This window comes from Bactrocera latifrons, unplaced genomic scaffold (genome assembly GCF_001853355.1).
Source record: "Bactrocera latifrons isolate USDA-ARS-PBARC rearing strain unplaced genomic scaffold, ASM185335v1 scaffold_30, whole genome shotgun sequence".
NCBI lineage: Eukaryota > Metazoa > Arthropoda > Insecta > Diptera > Tephritidae > Bactrocera > Bactrocera latifrons.
In genome coordinates, this window is record NW_017536630.1 from 1,602,840 (window position 1) to 1,623,026 (window position 20,187).

The following is a 20,187-nucleotide window of genomic DNA, read 5'->3' on the forward strand; positions in this document are numbered from 1 at the left end:
CATTATTCGGCGCAGTACAAGTCAACGAAAAAGAAAAAAGAAGAAAGGGACTATATTGCGTGTACGTTTCAGTGACTTAGATTTCTTATTTTTGCAGAGAATATGAAATAATATTATCCTACATATTTGATTTGTACATTTTGCTGTAGAACTTCTATAAAGGTTAAATTAGGCAATTTAGTGGCAATCTTTAGGCAACCTCCTAGCTCAGAATAACTTTTCAGTACAATTCCGAGAAAACAGGTAATTTAAGCGTGTATCTCTGAGAACAAATATATTGAGGACAACTAGGTCGCTGATTATCTTATAATAAAGCAAAAAGCCAATAACATTGAAGCCGCAAAAACATAATCAGAACCGGTCCATGTGCTACTAAATACCACATTCCAAAAGTAGAAAAGGTGAGGAAAGATTGTTACTGATGGCAAATACAAGCTCATACAACTTAATGCTGTATGATTTTCTTTGAAGATGCGTGTATAATTTGACAATCAACTTTCCACAGACAGTCATGCATGAGATGGCAATCTGGTCGATAGCATGTTCGCGAATTTGGAATATCGAGGTGAAACCAATGTTGCTTAGTTGCCCTGTATGTGGAGGAATCAAGTTAGCGGAACGATTTATTCGCTATTGGTTTAGAATTTCTTCATCATTTGTATTGGATGAGTTGATGTAAGCGGCGAACTTAAATTTAATCATGTTCATAGAGGTGAATTCTCCACTAAATCCTTACTCCTATCTGATTACAATTTCTCATTAACGTTATGATACATTGTGACAAAAAATACTTGGAAAACGGAAGATATTTAATTATTCATCAATATTTATTTTGTTGCCTGCGAAGTAATCACCACCAAAGGTAATGATTTTCAGTCCTCGAAACACTTTTCGTAAGCACTTTTTGGGATGGTCTTCAGCTCCTTCAACGAATTTTATTTTATCGCTTCGAACGACTTAAAGCAGGTTCCATTCCGATTGTTGACTCATATACCCGTGTCTCATCGGCAGTTATAATGATCTTCACGATCAAGCATGCCTAAAGATAACCAAAATCATTCGAACGGACTCGCAAGATATGTCGAGCTCTCTTGCCAGCTCTCTAACACTTACTTGACGCTCACTTTATTAACATTTTCATCAGTTAAAAAGGTCGAAGATCGTCCAGAACGAAGCATGCCTTCAACGATTTCTCGAACGTCTTTGAAGGCTTTGTACCAGTGACAGGCTTGTGTTTTGAATTACCGTAATCAGCTGTTGTAAACAAACTAGTTGACAAATCGCGTTCAATTAAGAACAGTCCTACCAACTTTAGAAAATAATATAATATTAATTACAATTTCCGTTTTTGTCACAATGCATATCAGCTACGAAAATTTAATTTTAAGCCTAAAAGACGAATAGAAGAATGCAATTCTTAAAACTAGCTTAAAACTCTATCATGTGCCTTTCGAAACTTGAAAAGGAAAACATTGACTAATTCGTATGTTGGAGATTCATACTTACTTTGATCTATTTAAATAATGAAATAGTACGTGCAGTTTATTTTTAATATTTTATATTTGACGTGGTTTTATTGTTTCTTTGATGATGACTTAATTGAATCTTAAAGTATGTTTATTTGTAATTTTATTACATTTGTGGTTTACAATTTAAAATATACAACAACGCTGCTTCTGCTTACAATTTGACATTTGGATTATACATACATACAATTTATTCTTTATTTATTATTTACTTTGATAAAAGTTTCAATTAGTTTAGTTAATAAAATAAATAATTTTTCTTTTGTTTATTGCAAACGCTCTTTGCCAGTACGATAATTACGACTTTAATTATTTTATTATAATTGCATGCAGCACAATCAATATCAGCATGCTTTATTTTATACATATGTACATCTCATATGCATACATATTTATGTACATAACACACGTAGAATAATTTACATCACTAGCACTTTACGCGTCCCATGACTCGCGTCTCCTACATTTACAAAAAATTTCCCCGTAAGCGTGGGATTATCAGCGGGAGGACATTAAATGTCAAAATTGACTGAAGATATTAAGAATATATGTAGTATTCATTCAGCAAACCTTGGCTCTTTATTTCAAATGCGTTCTGTAGACATCGCGCGTTCTACCGCTAGCAGCCTCCTACTATGGATGGGAGGAGCCCATGCGTGGCGGTCCGTACAGAGAATAGGGCGCAAAGTATTGCGCTAGCGCTGGATGTGGTGGCATGGGTAGACCACCCAAAGCGCCGGCCGCCGATGCCAGCGGTGGCGGCAGCATGGAGGGTTTACCGTAGGGATGATAGCGTGCGGCAGACAGTGGACTCAATGGTGGCGTAGGGTAGGTGCGTTGAAACAGTGGATGCGTTGGTGGTATACCGCCTGCTGCGGCAGCGCTCAGCACTGAATCCGGCAGCGATGCGGTATGCGTACGCAAGTGTTGGAACAGTTCATCGGAGGTGCCGAAACGCTTACCACAATACGCCGCATCTGCGCTGATCCACGAACAGACGTACGGCATTTGTGAGGCGGCGGCCAGCGCAGCCAATTGTGCATGATATGATGAAGCAGCTGCTGCGGCGACTGCAGCGGCTGCCGAAGAACCACCTCCGCCCAACGACGATGCTTTGCCGGCGTTGCTTTCGCATTGTGGACAACCTGCCGGGCATGGTTGGCCGGCGGCTTTGTTGAGAAAATGTGGAGAAGATGGACAGCCGGTGCAGTAGGGATCACGACAGATGTTTGGTGTCATTAAAGCGGCCGGATCGATGCCCTTCAGGCGAGCATAATTTAAGTAGGGATGCATTGCGGCCGCCTTAAACATTGGATGATGTTGTGACATCAGCGCACTAGCTGTCATTACGTCCATGGGATATGACAAGCCGCTCGTCGGATTGCCACTCGGATAGCCAGCATAGTAAGCGGTGCTGCCTGGTAGCGAACCCGCGCTCGTTGTGGGCACACCTGCAGCCACGGCGGCAGCATGCAACGCCTTCACATAGTTCGCCTCTTTGGCTGCCGCTATAGCTGAATCCGTAGCAGACTGTAGACGTGATTGGCTGGCAGCAGCTGCCGCAGCCGCAGCGCTAGGACTAATTTGTGCGCTGCTAATACCATGACTTAACGCTGCCGATTCTTTAGAGGATGCACGTTGCTGTGGACTACTACTATTACTGATGCGTTGCTGCAGATCCATAACTGCGCTAGCGGTACCTATTGGTGAACTCTTGCGCAAACCATTGATACCGGTCGCTGGCGAGTCTCGTTGTGAGGTGGCACTTTGGTTTGAGTCACAACGTTGTTGTTGCAGTTGTGCAGCATGCTGTTGACCATTCAATAGCATTATGCCACCGCTGCCGTTACTCTTTGGTGTACGCACTCGGCCGCCATTGCCGATGAGATTTAAACTGTTCGTCGACGCACTGGTGCTCAAGTTTGTGGCGCGCTCCGTTTCGGCTTCAAGTCTCTCTCGCATGTGATTGTTGTTGATTAAATTATTATTCGACTCATACGGCTTAAAGCTGGACTTGATGTGTTCGACGGAGCCGGTTGATACGGATGATGACTGACTGCTTACTGGTGAGGATTTATCACGTCCATCAGCACCGCTGGACTTCAATGTCGATTTGGTAGATTTCTCAATGTTGGCAGCAAGCAGTTTTGGATTGGTTGTATCCGCACCGATTGCGCTGCACGTCTGCGCCAGCAAAGCTAACGGGCTGCTCTTGGCGTCCAGCTATATTGAGATAAAAAGAGAGGAAGAAAATAATCTCAAATTAATAAAAATTATCATAATTAAATTAAATACATATATTATATTATGTTTGAGTATTATTGAAATTTAGATTAGGTTGTAAATTACTGAAATAGAGCTGACCGATGCTACTAGTTCAGTGAAACAAAAAAGGTTGCATGAAATTTTTTTTATTCAAAGCGATACAAATCCGATAGAGAGTACAGAAACTCTCTCTGCCATATAATACTTGATAGATATATATATTTTTTTATTCCATGTACAATAAATATACAGTAAACAAGAAAAAAAAAACAGCACTAGCTCGTGGCCATCAGCTGATCTACCATATAATACTTGAAAAACTTATATCTAAATCAATGTTGGTGTATAAGTTTATCAAGCAAGCAAATTATTATTCCAGCGGCCAGTTCTGATAGCTCAACTTACTTTGGTTAGAGGGTCCGACTGGCGTTACACATAACTCAATGTCTTAGCAGTTGCTGACTCTGCGAAAAAAATACTATGTTCCAATATTATACAGTCTGCCCGGAATGATCCAAACTATGCAGTATACTAGAGATCCTCAAAGCGCAATCAATATCCATGCAGTCTATCACAAATGTTTTCAATGTTTCTTAAAGCACAAAACGTCTTCAAGTTCCAAAACATTTTTGGTACTAATTGCCACAGGGTGGGAAAAGTAAGGTTAAAGACTTCGCCATGAGCAAGTTGCAAGTGACGTAAAAATTAACGACATAAATTCTAAAGATAAACTAAATAAAAACGGAAGTAAATCGAGTGCTGTAAGACGTCAACACACATACACGCATAAGCATATCTACTGAAATATTTATGGGCAAGACATCGTTACCGCGCCAGACTGTAAAAACGATCAAAAGGGGGAACATTTTAATGCGTAATGCATGCGTTTTCGCATCAGATAAGCAAAGAAGCAATAAAGCCGGAAAGTAAATGTCGGAAACTCACTTACTGTTATGTATGTATGTATGTATGTGTGAATATGTTCGTACTAACAGCATATAAAAACCACATAAAAATTGCACATTGTGGTTTGTTTGAAGACGGCAACAAAAATGACATAAAATAAACATGCGAGAACAACTTGCTGCATATACAGGGTGACCAAATTGAAATGCGTAATTTAAAATTGTATTATATTGCTAAACCCAAATAAAAGTAAAACAACAAAACGAACGTGGACGAAAACTTTAAATTCTAGAGCAAGCGCTGAACCTCATGTGATATTTTTTTGTTATAGAGGATGGTTCTGGGAGTAAAATAACTTTTATTTCAAATAGAATATAAGAATTTTTTTCAGACAATCAATATTTTGGCTTAATTAATACGCAACTTATATGGTGTTTAGTGTTCGAATAGTATTTCGCTCCAGTTTTCAGCACAGAAGGTCATATTTCTTCAATAGTACTCCTTACAAAACACTACAGATTGGCTTTCAACCAAACAATCATAACTAATTTATCAGTACACCATTGAATTCACTTAATTTCAACCACAGAACCTAACAGGATCATTCATTGATTTGATTCTCGTTTTCATGCATGTTAGAACTTGCAGCAGCATCTTGTGGAAATCATTTACCACTAATCATATTAATTTTGACGACTGAACAGAAAAATTCCAACTATTTGCCTGTGCCTATTGACGAAAATGTTGTTGCCCTTCCCTTGAATTATGTAACTCGTGGAGAAGAGACCCAGATAACTTTCTTCAATATAAATAATTTGCTCCAGGCTGTATATTTTTCAACAAAAGTTATCTAGAAATCTGATTATGTTCCAAACATTGGAGCAAGTAAAGTAAAATGTAGGGATGGTACGCTCATTTAGCATATGTTTTCTTTAGAACAAATATTATTTCTGAAAGTCATTGAATGTTACATTTCGCGAGCATTGTAAATAACAATACATATATTTATTTAATCAAGCCTGAAAACTAAGTAAACTTTCACCTTTTGTGGGAGTCACATTTGATCTTCTCTACTTGCACAATTTTAGAGTATTTATGTTAAATGCATGACTTTCTTCTACTTTGAATAAATGTAATCCAACTAATTAACCCAATATAGATCTATGAACTCTTCCGAGTCGCAAAGCCACAAAAAAGATTTCCGATAGCATTGACTAAAATAATTGACTGCTCTCCCTGAGTTAAGATTTGCAATATAGTCAAGTTAGGCAATTGCCTGATATCTTTAAAACTGAGAAATTAATTCGCGTATATGCAGACGAACAGAAAGACGATTAATTGGTTTTAGATCGTGACGTTGATTATTTATAAATGTGTATTTTGTAGGGTATTCGACTTATTTTTCTTGTATATTAAAAATTTCGTGGCAAACTTAATATATCCTGTTTAGGTTAAACAAGTAGTAAATTAATGAAAAGTAAAGCATTAAATAAAGGCATAACTGGATCCTTTAAAACGCATAATTGGAGTATTCAAAACGTGTGCAATAGGTTGTAAAGGAAAAGATTCAGTAAGTGAAATATGTCAACGTTTTCTTATATAATATATTCTGCATAAGAGTAAGCTTACTCTAAGACATTTTTTCTTATCTTGTGAGTATCGCTTAGCTCGTGTGAACACTTTAATTTAACATATGCCAAAAAGTCGTTTTGAAATGAGTTTTTTAAGTTTTCTTGATATATTATTTTACTACAGTTCATTTTATTGATTTTTTTTCTTAAAAATACCGTTACTTTTTGGTAAAACTACACAACAACTTAAAGAAATGTAAGTTTTAGCTTAATATATACTAATTCACGTGACTTGTGTTATACGTATATAGCATTTAAGTATTTTTTAGACATTGCACTTCCTTTTATTATATTTGTAAGTACCAATTATAGTTCCTTTATGCACCAAGACTGCGCATCATATATGGTACGAAAAGTGGGTAAATTCTATTTTACTAGTCAGCATCTTAAGTGACAGAACGTGACTTTGCTAATCGACATATTTGTATCCTGAAAACGTGGCAAATAAAATATAAACAAAGGAATATGCGTACTCGCTCGTGAAGTAAAATAGGAAAACTAGATGACAAGGAGTGCGTTCCTTTAATTCAAGTCATTTAGCTAAATGACAATTGTAATACAACAAATGGTTGCGCAATGAAAAATACACAAGATGCCTATAAAAAGTAAAGAGACTGGTTAATATAGGAATCCGTACTAGTGTGAGGTAAAAGTGAACAGAGGAAGTGAACTCAGTAAGTAATAAGTCAACAAAATGTTTATGACTTTAACGTTTTCGGTGTTGCCAATACCAACGAATGCTTTTTATGACCGTAACTACACACATACTTACTAAGTAAACACTGGCGCTCAACAGAAAGGGTTCAAAAAAAATTTTGATTATAAAAGGAAAATTTAATGTTAACACGCTGTAAAAAACACATAAAACATTGGCTTATTTTTAGCATATTAAATCAGAATTATATATATTTTTTAATTATAGTTTAACACACTTAATTTAATTCTTACATTTTTTGAGTTCTTCATTTCGAAAAAGTTGGAATATTTTTAGTTTTACTGTGTGATCAGCCAAAATCAAGTAAGTGGTGCAAATAGTATTCTATTTGGGATTGGAAGAATCTATCGTTAATATTTTATGACGTTTGTTCATTCCAAAGCAAATAGGACTTAACAGAAAAAGAAAAACAGAACAAATAGGTTTTTCGGCAAATATGATGTGACTTTTGGTCAAATTATTAATCACAAGCGTTGATCGATGAGAGCAATTTTCGGTCGTCAGTAAATTTTTGCGGAACAAACCGTACACACACCTTTTGTAAGCCCAAATCCATGAATTTCAATGATGATTTCGGCTGATTTTTGATGAATTCACGCACAGTTTTGATGGAATTTCCGGTAATCTCGGATTTTGATTATTCCACATATTGATCGTCACTCACGACCACTTTGAAAATGTTAAAACCATTCGTGCACTCTGCTACGGAATAGGCAATCATCGATATAAACTTGTTTCATCAGTTGAAACGTTTTGGTAAAAGTTTTTCCAATTTTAAAACAAAATTTAAGTTTGTCTCTTTGTTCGAAGCTCATTTTCGCAAGATAACACAAACTCGACGCATAAAACGCAATAACTTCACTTCCCGTATATGAAATGTCATGAAATTCTCACTGGAAAATCGATAAAGATAGATGATTTTAATGCAGCAGTCGACATATAGATGAGTCGTGTTTACTTTTCAACGCTCCTTGCATATTCATATTTTTTTGAGCTCTGAAGCTTCTTTCTGGGGATTACAAGCTTCTTGACGACTTTAATATACTCTGTTCAAGGTATAAAGAGGGAAAAAGGGTGGGTAACAACTGCAAAAATATTTTTGGAGCCATCGACATCGATGGAATTTTGCCTCATAATGTCTGTCCGATTCATAATTACTATATTTTTATGTTCAAAATAAAGAGAGCAATAGAAAACACCTCTACTTAAATTTTTTGCTGAAACAAATCTACCGCTGCACCTATTCAGTTGAACCGCAGTGTATGTATCGGTAGAGAGCAATGAGAAACTGCCGCTGATGCTGCTTGCAATTGCCGCAATGTGCTGCTCATTGCTCTTATATAATTGCTTACCGTCATCGTCATGTGGTTTACGCAATATTCATTGTCATCTAAGAAAGCTCCTTGTCTTTGTTGTTTTCGCTACGGCTGTGAGATGCGATAAGAATTTATGATTTTGTTAATGTCTTTTTAGTTTCCTTTTTTGCTCCTTCTCACTTTGGCGATTTCGAATTTCTTGCTTTGTTCACATTTTGGTTTTTATTTATTTGCTTTATATAATATATTTATGGTTTGCGTTTTTTGCTTGCGCAAATTTTTAATGTTACCACATTTGTTTGCACATTTGTTCATACTTAGGGATGTAGCATGCAATCTGCAGCAGGCCAGCCGCCACAAAGATAAGATATTTACGAGTGTTCATTGCGTTTCATAAGCTTTCGCGTTGGCAAATCTCATTTGCTGCATATAATTCTTCTTTAATGTCTTTGGTGTTGCAAATTTCGTTTTGTTTTTGCTTTTACATTTTTATTGCCCACAATTGCTAGAGGCGTAGAAACGCGCTGCCGCCACATTAGCGGTTGTGCCGCTGCCGGTTCTTTGCCACATTGGGTGGCGCGCAATATTATTTTGGCTAATTTATGGCGCTATTATTCTTGTAGAGTGTTGAATGTTGTGGATATTCATAAAAATCTACAAATTTTTGCTTGTTTAAGATTGCGCGCTTATTTGGCCTGCTTTTAGTGCCCATTTTCGCCTATTAGCGTGTGCAAATAGACATCATGAAGTACTGTTAAGATTTTGCACTTTCGCTTTTGTTGGCGAAAGCTAGAAAATATGTGCATGTGGGTCGTTGCAGACCACAATATTTTTAAGAGACGTTTAAATTTAAAACGCTTTACAGTTTCCGCGAACTAAGTTTTATGATCTAGCAACATGGCGCACAAGAGCGAGAAAATGTGGTGGTAAGCTTCACCCAGTACCATCTCGAGTATCAGTTGACTGGTTTAAAAGGTATGCAGGAGCGCCTGAACGCAATCGCACTTAATCAATGTTTTGATAATTTTATTCGCTCTCTGGAAAAAAAACCAAAAAAAATACTTCCAAAGCTTTCTGTATATTTCCAGATGTATTTTTAGTTTTTTATTCGATAATTTTAACAGTCCCTATGTTAGATATTTCGACAGAAACCAATTAAACAATTGTCCATATAAAATTTATAGGCGGCTAAAAATAAACACCACTGCTGTATCAACTTCAAAGTATTATAATGCAACTTGCCGACACTGATTTTGCAAGGCGTAGTAAATTTCTATAGTTGATGTGAGCGCCAATAAAATATTTTATGAGGTTATTGCTCGGCTAATTTTAATAAGCGTTTTCGAATTCGCGGAGCATTGAAAGTGCACAGAAGACTTCAGGAAACCAATTAGTGGTACAATATGTACACAATATACAACATTTGATATATGTAAATATTTACATATGTGTGTGTGTGTATTTGTGTGCGTTTGTGCAAAGCTGTGAAATGCTTTGTTTGTATGTATGTAATTACTCATAAATAACTCGTCATAACGATTAGGCTCATAAAAGGCAACAGTAAAATTCAATCATAAATTTAATTACAAAATTGCATGCAATTTAGGTCATAAATGTAGGACTGATATTGGCACGAAACAAAATTGCCTTAAACGGGCAAACATATGTATGTATGTGTTTTTATATATGTATGCGTATGTATGTTATTTTTTAGTAAGTCTGCCTTGCTACTAATTGATAATAGGTTTTATACTAATATCAAATGGATTTTCATTTCACATGTACATATACCCTCATACCAATTTGTACACAATTATCATATCAAATATATCCACATGAAATATGTTACGAAAGTTAATATAAGTATATAAGCGCCCATCTTCTACAAATCAACAAGATGTTATACATCACAAAAGTTTATCGCATCTAAACGGAGTTTAATATAAATATTAATTGCATAATTTTCGTAAAAACACCATAAAATGCCGCCACAAATGAGTATATATTTCCTCCCAGCTTTATTTTCTCCATCCCTCCATTTAATCTGTAATATGGCTGTACCATATATTGCTTATTGAGAAAAACGAATATTTTATGTATAATAATGTGCTCCCAATTACAAATATGAAATAAAGCCAGTAATCATTAAGGCTGCTTTTAGCATTTTGTAAAGCAAACTCTTTTCTTCGCACTCATTTAAACTAAGAAAGTTCCATATTAGATTAGGGGTAATCATTTTTGAAACCAAACAAGAAAAACCTTTAACTTCGGTTGTACTAAAGCTGTATTAACCTTCACATGTGCATTACATATAGCATAAAAATATATAAAAAGGACTTTGTACGGCTTTGAATAACAATCTCTGATAAATTTCTTGGAGATACCTACTCAAACGTAAAATTTTTTAATACAAACACTTGTTTTCGATCGTTCAAATTATATGATATCTGTATGCTATAGTAGTTCGATCATAATAACTTGTTCGAAGATTGTATCCTTGAATAGTGATCTATACAAAATTTAATGACGATATCTGACAAACAAAATAAGTTTTTCCGACAAGGACTTCAGTTGGATAGGTCAGTTGTGTGGCAACTATACTTGTATAGTATATTTGAAGATACTTCGTCAAATAAAAAAGCTTTATGTTCAAGTATTTCATTCCGAAAATTAGTTTTGTAAAGCGGTTCGATGACAATAATTTACACGGATATTGAACTGATGCCTTACCAATAATTCATACCAAATGACTTGAAGATATTTCCTCAAATTAAACAGTTTTTCATTTAATCACTTGATTCCGGTCGTTAATTTTGGATGGGAACTGTATTGGAACTGTATGATGTAGTTTCTTGAGAATATATCATTAAATGAAAAAATTTTTAATAAAAGCATTTGTTTACAAGCTATATGCTCTAGTAAGAATACATGAGTGGTTCCAACAGACCAGAGAAGCCTCTTGGTAAGAAAAGGTCGTGAGTTAAATTCCAAATCGCTATCTCAAAAAGTAACTGACTATATGAAGTAAATTAAACGTTTTATGTCCAGAATATACTGTATTTTTTATTTGATTTAAAGTATTTATTTTTTCTCCCTATGTTGAATTAATGTGGGAAGAATAACCTAACTTTCAATAGAAACATTGCTATTAAGTTTAATAAAAAATTCTCGTCTCAAAATATCTTAGTTCTAAAAACAGTTGTTTCTTCGTTGAAATCAATACCTTTTGATGTTGTAAAACATACTTTAGTAAATTTTTCCGTAAAAAATCTCAAAAAAGATACTACTAAATGATTCTAAGTTAGTCATACTTTCTCCGGAAGTCGAAATAAACCCGTTTTGCGCTGAAACAACCGACCACCCTTCCACATTTTAACCTCACGTTGCTCATAAATTATTTCATTTTGCTTAAACTCACTTACTTTTCCAATGAGTCTACACCTGTTTTGCCGCTTTTAAAGGCTTCATCTCTGGTCTATATCAAATTTTTAACCTTATTCCTTAACGAAAATTTTAGAAACTGGACTCATTTTAAATATGTTATTAGGTAATTCGTTACTCATGCAGACTGACTGTCTGTCCAGCGTAGCGAAACTTATATAAACATATGTTTACAATATTTTACAGCTTAATTCTCAATTTCTTTTTAAGTTGATGCCATAAAACCAGCTGCTGCAATAAAACCGATTTCGCAGCTTGCGATAAATTATACGATGTTATATGCCAAATACACTCATAACTCATAGGTAGCATATTATAAAAACCGCTGAGAGATCCAGCGCGCAGTTGGAGACGTAAATAGAGCGAACACCCGGTTATACAAAACTTATCAGGGCATCACACAGTTAACGCGGCGAAATTTTTCAAGCGCCTACATGTAATAATTATGATGAGTGTGATATATGACACACATGAGTACCACTCATATATTTACTGGGTCGCATATATTTTTCTCATAACCTATGGCAACATTAGCACGCCTACCGCGCCACCCTTTCAACTACGGAACCAATTTAACAGCCTAAGAAACTAATAGTCACTGTCAAGCGAACACTCAGCCGATTCGTGAGGATTGCCATAAGACATCACACATATATGTTTTTAGGTGTGTGTGTATGTATATTTGCGTTCTTTACGGCACACAATGGACTATTATAAATTAAATGGTGTGATATGGTAGTAGATTGCAGCGACAGCCGTCATAAAAAAGAAAAATGACCGTAATAAAAAATTCTTAAATCGTGGTCGTAAACAAGCTTGCGAAATTCATCACATACGTGTATACTCATATTTTTCTGGTTAAATTGTCAAATAAAGTAATTTAGTTATAAATATCACTGCGGACAGCCTGTATATATGCGTATACTAAATTTTCGTGCACTTCACTTTTGACTGAAAATTAGTTATGATATGTGAATGATGGGCATAAATATTTATTTCTTCACTAACGTAATGCCTGCTAATAAAACGGAATATTTTTTGATGGAATTATAAATTTAATTTCGTAGAAATAAACATTTTTGAAGAAATATAAATTTTGTGGGTGTTCACTTTTGGAAACTACGCGTCAGTAGTGTGTTTCCATTTGATTTTAGAGAGCTTTTACGGAATGCGTTCGATATAACAATTTATCGACAATACAGACTTATCGCCACTAAAGCTTAAGGTTGTGGGTACATTAAATGATAAACATCTGAACCACATATTAGCATCTCATAATTGGAATATTTCATTCGACAGAGCTCGAGTAATTTTTAAGAGCTTTTTAAACTCCGCAAGGACAATACTTATCGAAGAAGATGATCACCCACTTCCTCTAAATGTAGTGATTATTGACGAAATAATCAAAAAATGAACAGATGACAGCATTAATCCGGATTAACTGCATTAGTGAAGATAACTCCGTTGCTAACTCAAAACTAATCCTCAAAATTTTAGAAAGTTAGCTGCATTTTCGTTGCCAGCTTGTTAAAAAGGGCCAATTTTAATCTATTGTGAATGAAAAACGAGCAACACTGACAGCTGCTTTTATAATAATAATAAAACAAGAAAACTTATGTTACGATGCAGTTTCAAAAATAACGTGTTGATATGGTTTTGTAATTACAAAATGGTTCTGTAATAATCTTGGAAAAAGTTGTCAAGTTGAATGCAATACGAGAGGTTCGGCAGAAGCTACAAGTTGATGTATGATAATCCCCCTCTACTCTGACTATAGTTGAATTGCTAAACCATTTAGTTTATAAAAGTTGCTTATTCTATTCGCCACTTTCAACATTTTGACGGATTAATTACAACTAGGATATGTAAAATTGTAATATAAAGAGAAAAAATCTTTAAAATACTTTTAAGGCAATCTAATTATATATATTTGGGAAACTTTTTCCTTACAAGTTCAACGAAATGTGTGGTCTAAATTTGTGAGTTTAAGAAACAAATGTATATATTTGTATGTACATAACTTTTATTGAGTTATGGAATACTGAAATTGTACAAAGCTACAGTTCTCACACCCCTTTCGCTGCATCCACCCGCCACGATAATCCATACCAATTTGTTACACTCTCACAAATAATATGAAAACTTTCATATGTGTTGGCAACAAATTTAATTTCATATGCATTTGCATAAAAAATAGATGCGCGAACGAGACGCGCTATAAAGAAATAATGCTGGAAAATACAATAATAATAAAAATGAAGAAATACAAGCCAACATGCGCATTTATGCAAAAATATTTGGCATAATCAAAATCATAAATGCCATTAAATTTCCATAAACGATTTTGTCTGCGAGAGTCAAGGCAAAAACGAGACGGTGAGCGCGTACACAGCGCTGCAAAAAGAACGCCCAACTAGTAATCCGCTCGCCGGTTATGCGACGGTTAAAATATGAAAACATTTTTTACGACATATTCATACACATGCATACATATATATTTATGTGCATGTATTTATAATTTTATTTCTATTTTTTTAGGAGTGAAATTGTTTTTCGCTTTTCATACGGTCACCACCCCACACGGCACGGTCCTGACACAGCCGCCAACGTTCGTTGCAATTTCACTCTTTTAATGCGATTTTATCGGTTATTCTATAATTCCAACTCAGTTTTTTGCACTGTGGCAGCGGAACGTCGAAAATAAAACCGAATACATAAAAGCGCTATCGTCTGAGCTTAAAAAGGGAGTTTATGGGCGCGTCTCCTTGAGGTCGCTTTAAATAGCGGTGACAAGGGCATGTGTGAGTTAACTTCGGCGTTTCTTCAAGGGTGTTCTACACATTCAAATGTGTGTATATGTGTGTGTGGAAGAGTATATGTAAAGAAGTGTGCAGTAACGCTGCTACTCTTTCAAGTCCCACCGAATAAAAGCGAGCTTGTGAGTGTGCGACTTGTTTATATCGTTGCAGATATTTAAAGACACAATTTCCGTTTTTATGCTTATCCTGTAATTCATATTTATAGCAGCCATTTTTTTGCGATAATATAACGCCCACACCAACCGGCAACCACCCACACTGTTCTGACAGCATCAGCACTTTTTTGCATTTCTTAATCTTCTTTTTATCCATTCGCAGCAACTAGTCCTAAGAAAGTAAGGCTTTCGGTGGCGGTGTTTTGCATAGGACTTCGAAAAAACAACAAAAAAAAAAAAAACAAAACCTTACAAGTGCAGATTAAATATTGTTGTTTATTTATATGTTTGAATCTTAAAATTTTATGATTAGTTTTATTAGCTGTTCGAGCTTTTTATGGAGCAGACAGTGTCAGTAAACGAAAATAGATAGATGGACTAATATTTCATGAATTTTATGATGTTATACAGGTATTTCCATATCAGGAAACGTTTCTGCGAATGAATTATATAATATATCTTTCAGGTTTCTACATTGAATATTAATTCAATTAAGGTTGAAGGCATATCAATAGTAGCGTACACACTTTACGGCACTGTTCTCATCTCATTCCTTACACAAAATATTATAGAAAATATAAAAAAAATCAGGTTAAAATGTTTATAACTATCCAAGTTCACACAGTTTTTACATGATTATTATATCATATTCGAGGCGATCAGTGAATCGATCTATGTGAATGCCAAAAAAATTCCGCCTAAAACATTCCCCACAGATCATTGCATTTGCAGAAACCAGTACTTGATCTTTTAGCATGCTAAACTTGCAGTGATACTTGCTGAAACATGCTTTGCATGGTTTTTCCCAAGGCGAAATTTACTTTTTGCTTTTTAAAAAAGTCAGAGGTAACCTCATTTTGAAAACAATGTTATGAATGTTAGTATTTGAGTTAAGGTCAAAATCTATTTATGAATAGAAATTTTTTGTCAGAGGAATTTTTCGGTCAGACCAAGCACTTTTCTTTTTTATTGATGCAGAACCCTGCTTTAGGTTACGTTAAGTTATACTGGCTCGCTGTCATGGCGTACTACTATGAGCAAATAGTAAGACTTTTTTCCTTGAGTTCTTATGTAATTTATTCTTCAAAATCTATGTCGTCCTTCTCAAAGTAATCCCCTATGGCAACAATACACTTGTGACAACGTTTCTCCAATCCGCGAACAGTTTTTAAAGTCAATTTCCGGAATGCCATTAAATGCGCATATGAATTCACGTTTACGCCAAATGATTCAAAAATGGTTTCTCCATTTGAGTTTTCTGAATCGTTAGAAGTCGCATTGAGCTAAACCAGGTGAACACGCTGGCAAGATACTGCTTGAAAATTTGGCGAAAAACTCACAAAAAATTAATACACTACATGACGGTATATTTTTTTACGAATAGCTTTGCGTAAACGACGCATAACACTCAATTAGTATTCCTTGTTAATAGTTTGGTCGGTCGGAAGGAATTCGGAGTGCACCACACCTCGATAATTGGAGAAAACGTCAACATAACCTTGATTTTAAACCTGCTTTGACGTGTTTTCGGTTTCGGCTCACTCCTGCCACGATATTCGGCCGATTGATCATCAATTTCCGAGTCGTTATGTATGTATGCATGTAACCAAGACTCATCGCGAATACTACGTTTCATGATATCCTTGTAGTCGGCAAGCATTATGTTAAAGTAGTTAACACGACGCTCTGTTTTCAAAAAACAAAAAAAAAAAAAAAAAAATTGTTATTTGAAACCAACCGTACTTTTACTTTCTTCAATCCTAATGATTCTTCAAAATGGGCTTCACTGATCTTTCCGATATTCTAACACTGCCAGTTATAACTCTCAGTCATACCAACCTAAAATAAAAAGCTCTGACTAATGGGTTTTCAAGCGAAATTAAAATTAAAAAGTCTTGCTATTTGTGCCCACAGTAGTATATAGACCTACATACAAACGACTGTATTTAATACAAGCTAAAGTCAACATCGTACGGGACGTCAAAGCTTTACTTTGTCAGAGACTTGGTATAACATACTTCATTGAGTCCCTAAAACTTAAAACTTCTAAATATTTAAGTCAAGTTTTAGATAGCAGCTTAAAGCGAAATTATCAATTCAATAGAGTATCTAGTTCCAGAATCGCCAAGGAACTGTTAGAACTTTCTAGTACGAAAGTTTTAATCTAACTGAGGCATTTTCAACAATTGAGTGGTATAATACTGTGAGTTTTCCAATTAATGTTAGATTGACCGGACATGCTTTGTAAAAGAAATCGTTATTGACAGAAACGCAGATTGTACGGGTTTCTTGCTAACCAGACATATTGAGTCGAGCTGTCAAATTGACAGCACTATTTCAGCATTAAAATCAACTAGTTTTTACGCCATTGCTTGTTTTATATATGTATCTATGTAGGTATGTATATTGCTTGCGGTAGATAGTTGACTTTACTTCAACGTTTCTACTGAAATTCAATCCAATTAACCACTTCAGTTGTCATTCAATTTGCCATAAGTATTTGCATAACGTTTCCACATGTCAAAAGTGTCAAAGTGCAGAGCCGTAAAAGCAACGCAGTGCTTTTTGTTGAATCGGAGCGCTATTTTAACATTTTGCTGTTTTGACGGCGCGTTTCTTTTCGATGTGTCACTTCATCACTCATATTGACAGCAGGCAGAAAACTGCGTGCACTGACCGATAAAGCGTAAAACATAAACGGAGTGCAATTTTTTCAAGTATAGTTTATTTGTTGTTGGCATTTTGTTTTGCCTATGAATTTTCTAGTATTGAATAAATATATACAAAGGATTGCGCATAATATTCATTACTATATGTTAGTATGTTGTTGGTATTATCATAATTTCTATTATTTTTGTTTGTATCTACTAACAAAGCTGCCGCCAACATCAAAACGTCAGCGTTATAAACTGTCAGTTACTCAGTAAATTTGACGTGCGAAGATATTCACTTGAGAAATAATTCGTCGGCGGTCGAAATGAAAAATAAACGAAAACATTTGCAATGACAAAACAACTTGTTAAAAGTTGCTAGCTAACAAATTGACCAACAATCTTCCATTTTTAACTGACAGCTTATTGCAACAACATTCGGTGATGGAAACGAGAATGACTCAGCTCAACAGGATAAGAGCACATGAAATGCAAGCCAATGGAACACCGTTGGGCGTTTGAGTGAGCACGGGAATGTGGTATTTCGCACTTTCAATCGATGGGTTTTTGTTTGATCAATACCTCGAACTTTTTATATCTATAAGATTATTCTCACAGCTTTGAAAAAATACTTATAATACTTTCCGAGATCAAAATCTGAATTTCTCTTATAGCTCTGTCTCTCGCTATTTTGTCTTATATTGAAGAATTTTCACACTAGTAGATCGGTAAGATAAACGGTTTAAAGATATGTAGATCAAAGTAATAAGTTTTAGAAAGCTTATGATAGGAAATATTTTTAAGAAGGGATATGTTTCAAAATTTCACTACATTTTTCTTAAAAAATTATAATATAATAAAGTATAGCCATATTCAATGGTATCAAGCTGAAAATGAAGAATAAAGCTTCAAATTGTAAATATTGGTGAATAAGGATACCAAACTGTTAAAAAAAATCAAGTGGCACTTATTTATAAAATGTTCTAGTTTAAAGGAATTGATAAAATAAATAGCCACTTTCAAAAAAGTTTAAGGATGATTTGTGCAGGACATATTTTTAGAAGGATTTTTCCCTGTTTAAAAAAAAGATGTCCGTAACAGCTGATTCAGTTTTAAGAACATGCCCTGAGGAGATTCAGTTTGGTGAATGAATCACCAATGTAGTCAATTATTTTGTCCCCGCAAAAGGTATAGTTACGTTTGCGCCATTTGTTATCAGTTTTACCAAAGATTTATGTATACCGGTTTTTACATATTTTTGGAAATCCTCTTTGTAATTAAACTTAGCATTCTACCAAAGTGATAAAATTCATATTTCAATGGCATTGCAACTGTTGATGCTCTAACGATGAGGTGATAATTGCTCAGCTGTTTGTCTCGTTTAATTGGGGATAAGCCTTTTCTATCTTGCAAGGTCAAGGTCACTAAATTTTAAGTTTTTTGAGTTGTGGGTTAAGTTTACTATGCAAATCATACCAAATCGAAATATATAGTTAGTTTTTTTATGAAGATTATTTTAACCAATACCTTACAATTAAGCCAAAATATTAGTAAAAGAAAATGTTAAAATTTTAAAATCATAAACGATGCCAGTTTCGTGTAAACCTCTTAAAAAAACATTTATGTAACGATTTTGAGCAGCATTCTTGCCTTACATTTAATTTAAAATTTTAAGTTTTTAAAATTGACGAAAATAAGTTTTATTTTAATTTATTAGATTATATATAGGATTTGGGTGAATAAGAGTTAGCCTAAAAATCAGTAGAAATAATTTTCAAGTTTTTCGACAGTAAGCAAAAGGTTATCAGATTACTTGTAATGTTCGTGTAAAATTTCAAAAGCGTTTTTCCAAAGCTATGTTTTTGTGCTAGTGACCACTGTAGCTCGACAATCGCTCGGCAGATTTCAATGAAATTTATTCTGGTGTTTTTTTTGTTTTTTTTTTGTTTTTTGAAACCCGGAAAACCGCTGATCGAAAGATTTTGTAATTTAGCTTTTTATAAACAGAATTAACTTCTAATTTTTCCTTGAAAATCTGAAAAGGCGATGCCTGAGGCTACCAGGTTTCTTATTGAAAAAAGCTTCATTCAGATACTAGTTTGAACATAAATCAAATATTTTTTGTTTTATGGAATTTATACCAATTTAAAGGCATACCCGCTTATTTACTTACGTCGAATATAGCTCCCAATTTTTGTTTTTATTTTTCAAATCTTCTGCACTTGTCCCGCAATGGTAAGACTACGTAAGCATTTGAGGCCCCCAAGGTATGATGCACTGGAGCAGATATAGATAGTGAGGTCGCATATTTTCTTTAAATTTGCGTCAAGCTCAGGCATGCTAAAGGATGGCTACTCCACTTGGACTTAGCAATTGAACTCTATCTGGAGTCGGAAAGGACTAAACTGGTCTATGCGTGGCTTATTGACCTACCATACACAACATAACCTAACCTACATTTAAAGAGAGCAGCGAAAAAAAAAATGTAGAAAAATAGTGACTCGATAGCGGATATATATAGAATCTGGAATGATATGCAATAATATACATAGCTAACTAGTCGTCTGAGTCTGCACTGCAGCGACCGACAGTTTGTGTGATCGCCGCGCCAACGTTATTAATGTTGATGCAAGCTAATTCTGAGTCTGCACTGCAGCGACCGACAGTTTGTGTGATCGCCGCGCCAACGTTATTAAGGAGTCATGTGTAGAAGTTCACGCAAGTGAGGAAAGTTTTCTGATCGCCATTCACGTGGGAGTGGC

At 35.0% G+C, this 20,187-nt stretch overlaps 1 protein-coding gene across 1 annotated transcript in view; it reads right to left on the minus strand.

Moving 5' to 3' along the window:
• Positions 1-1,541: 1,541 nt before the first annotated feature.
• LOC108970517 (zinc finger protein Elbow) overlaps positions 1,542-20,187 on the minus strand; it is a gene marked incomplete at its 5' end in the record, with an annotated part of 99,396 nt that continues 80,750 nt past the window's right edge. The window contains one exon of the mRNA XM_018935958.1: positions 1,542-3,749. Within this exon, the coding sequence (XP_018791503.1) occupies positions 2,160-3,749 (1,590 nt within the window). The remainder of the gene's footprint in view (positions 3,750-20,187) is intronic.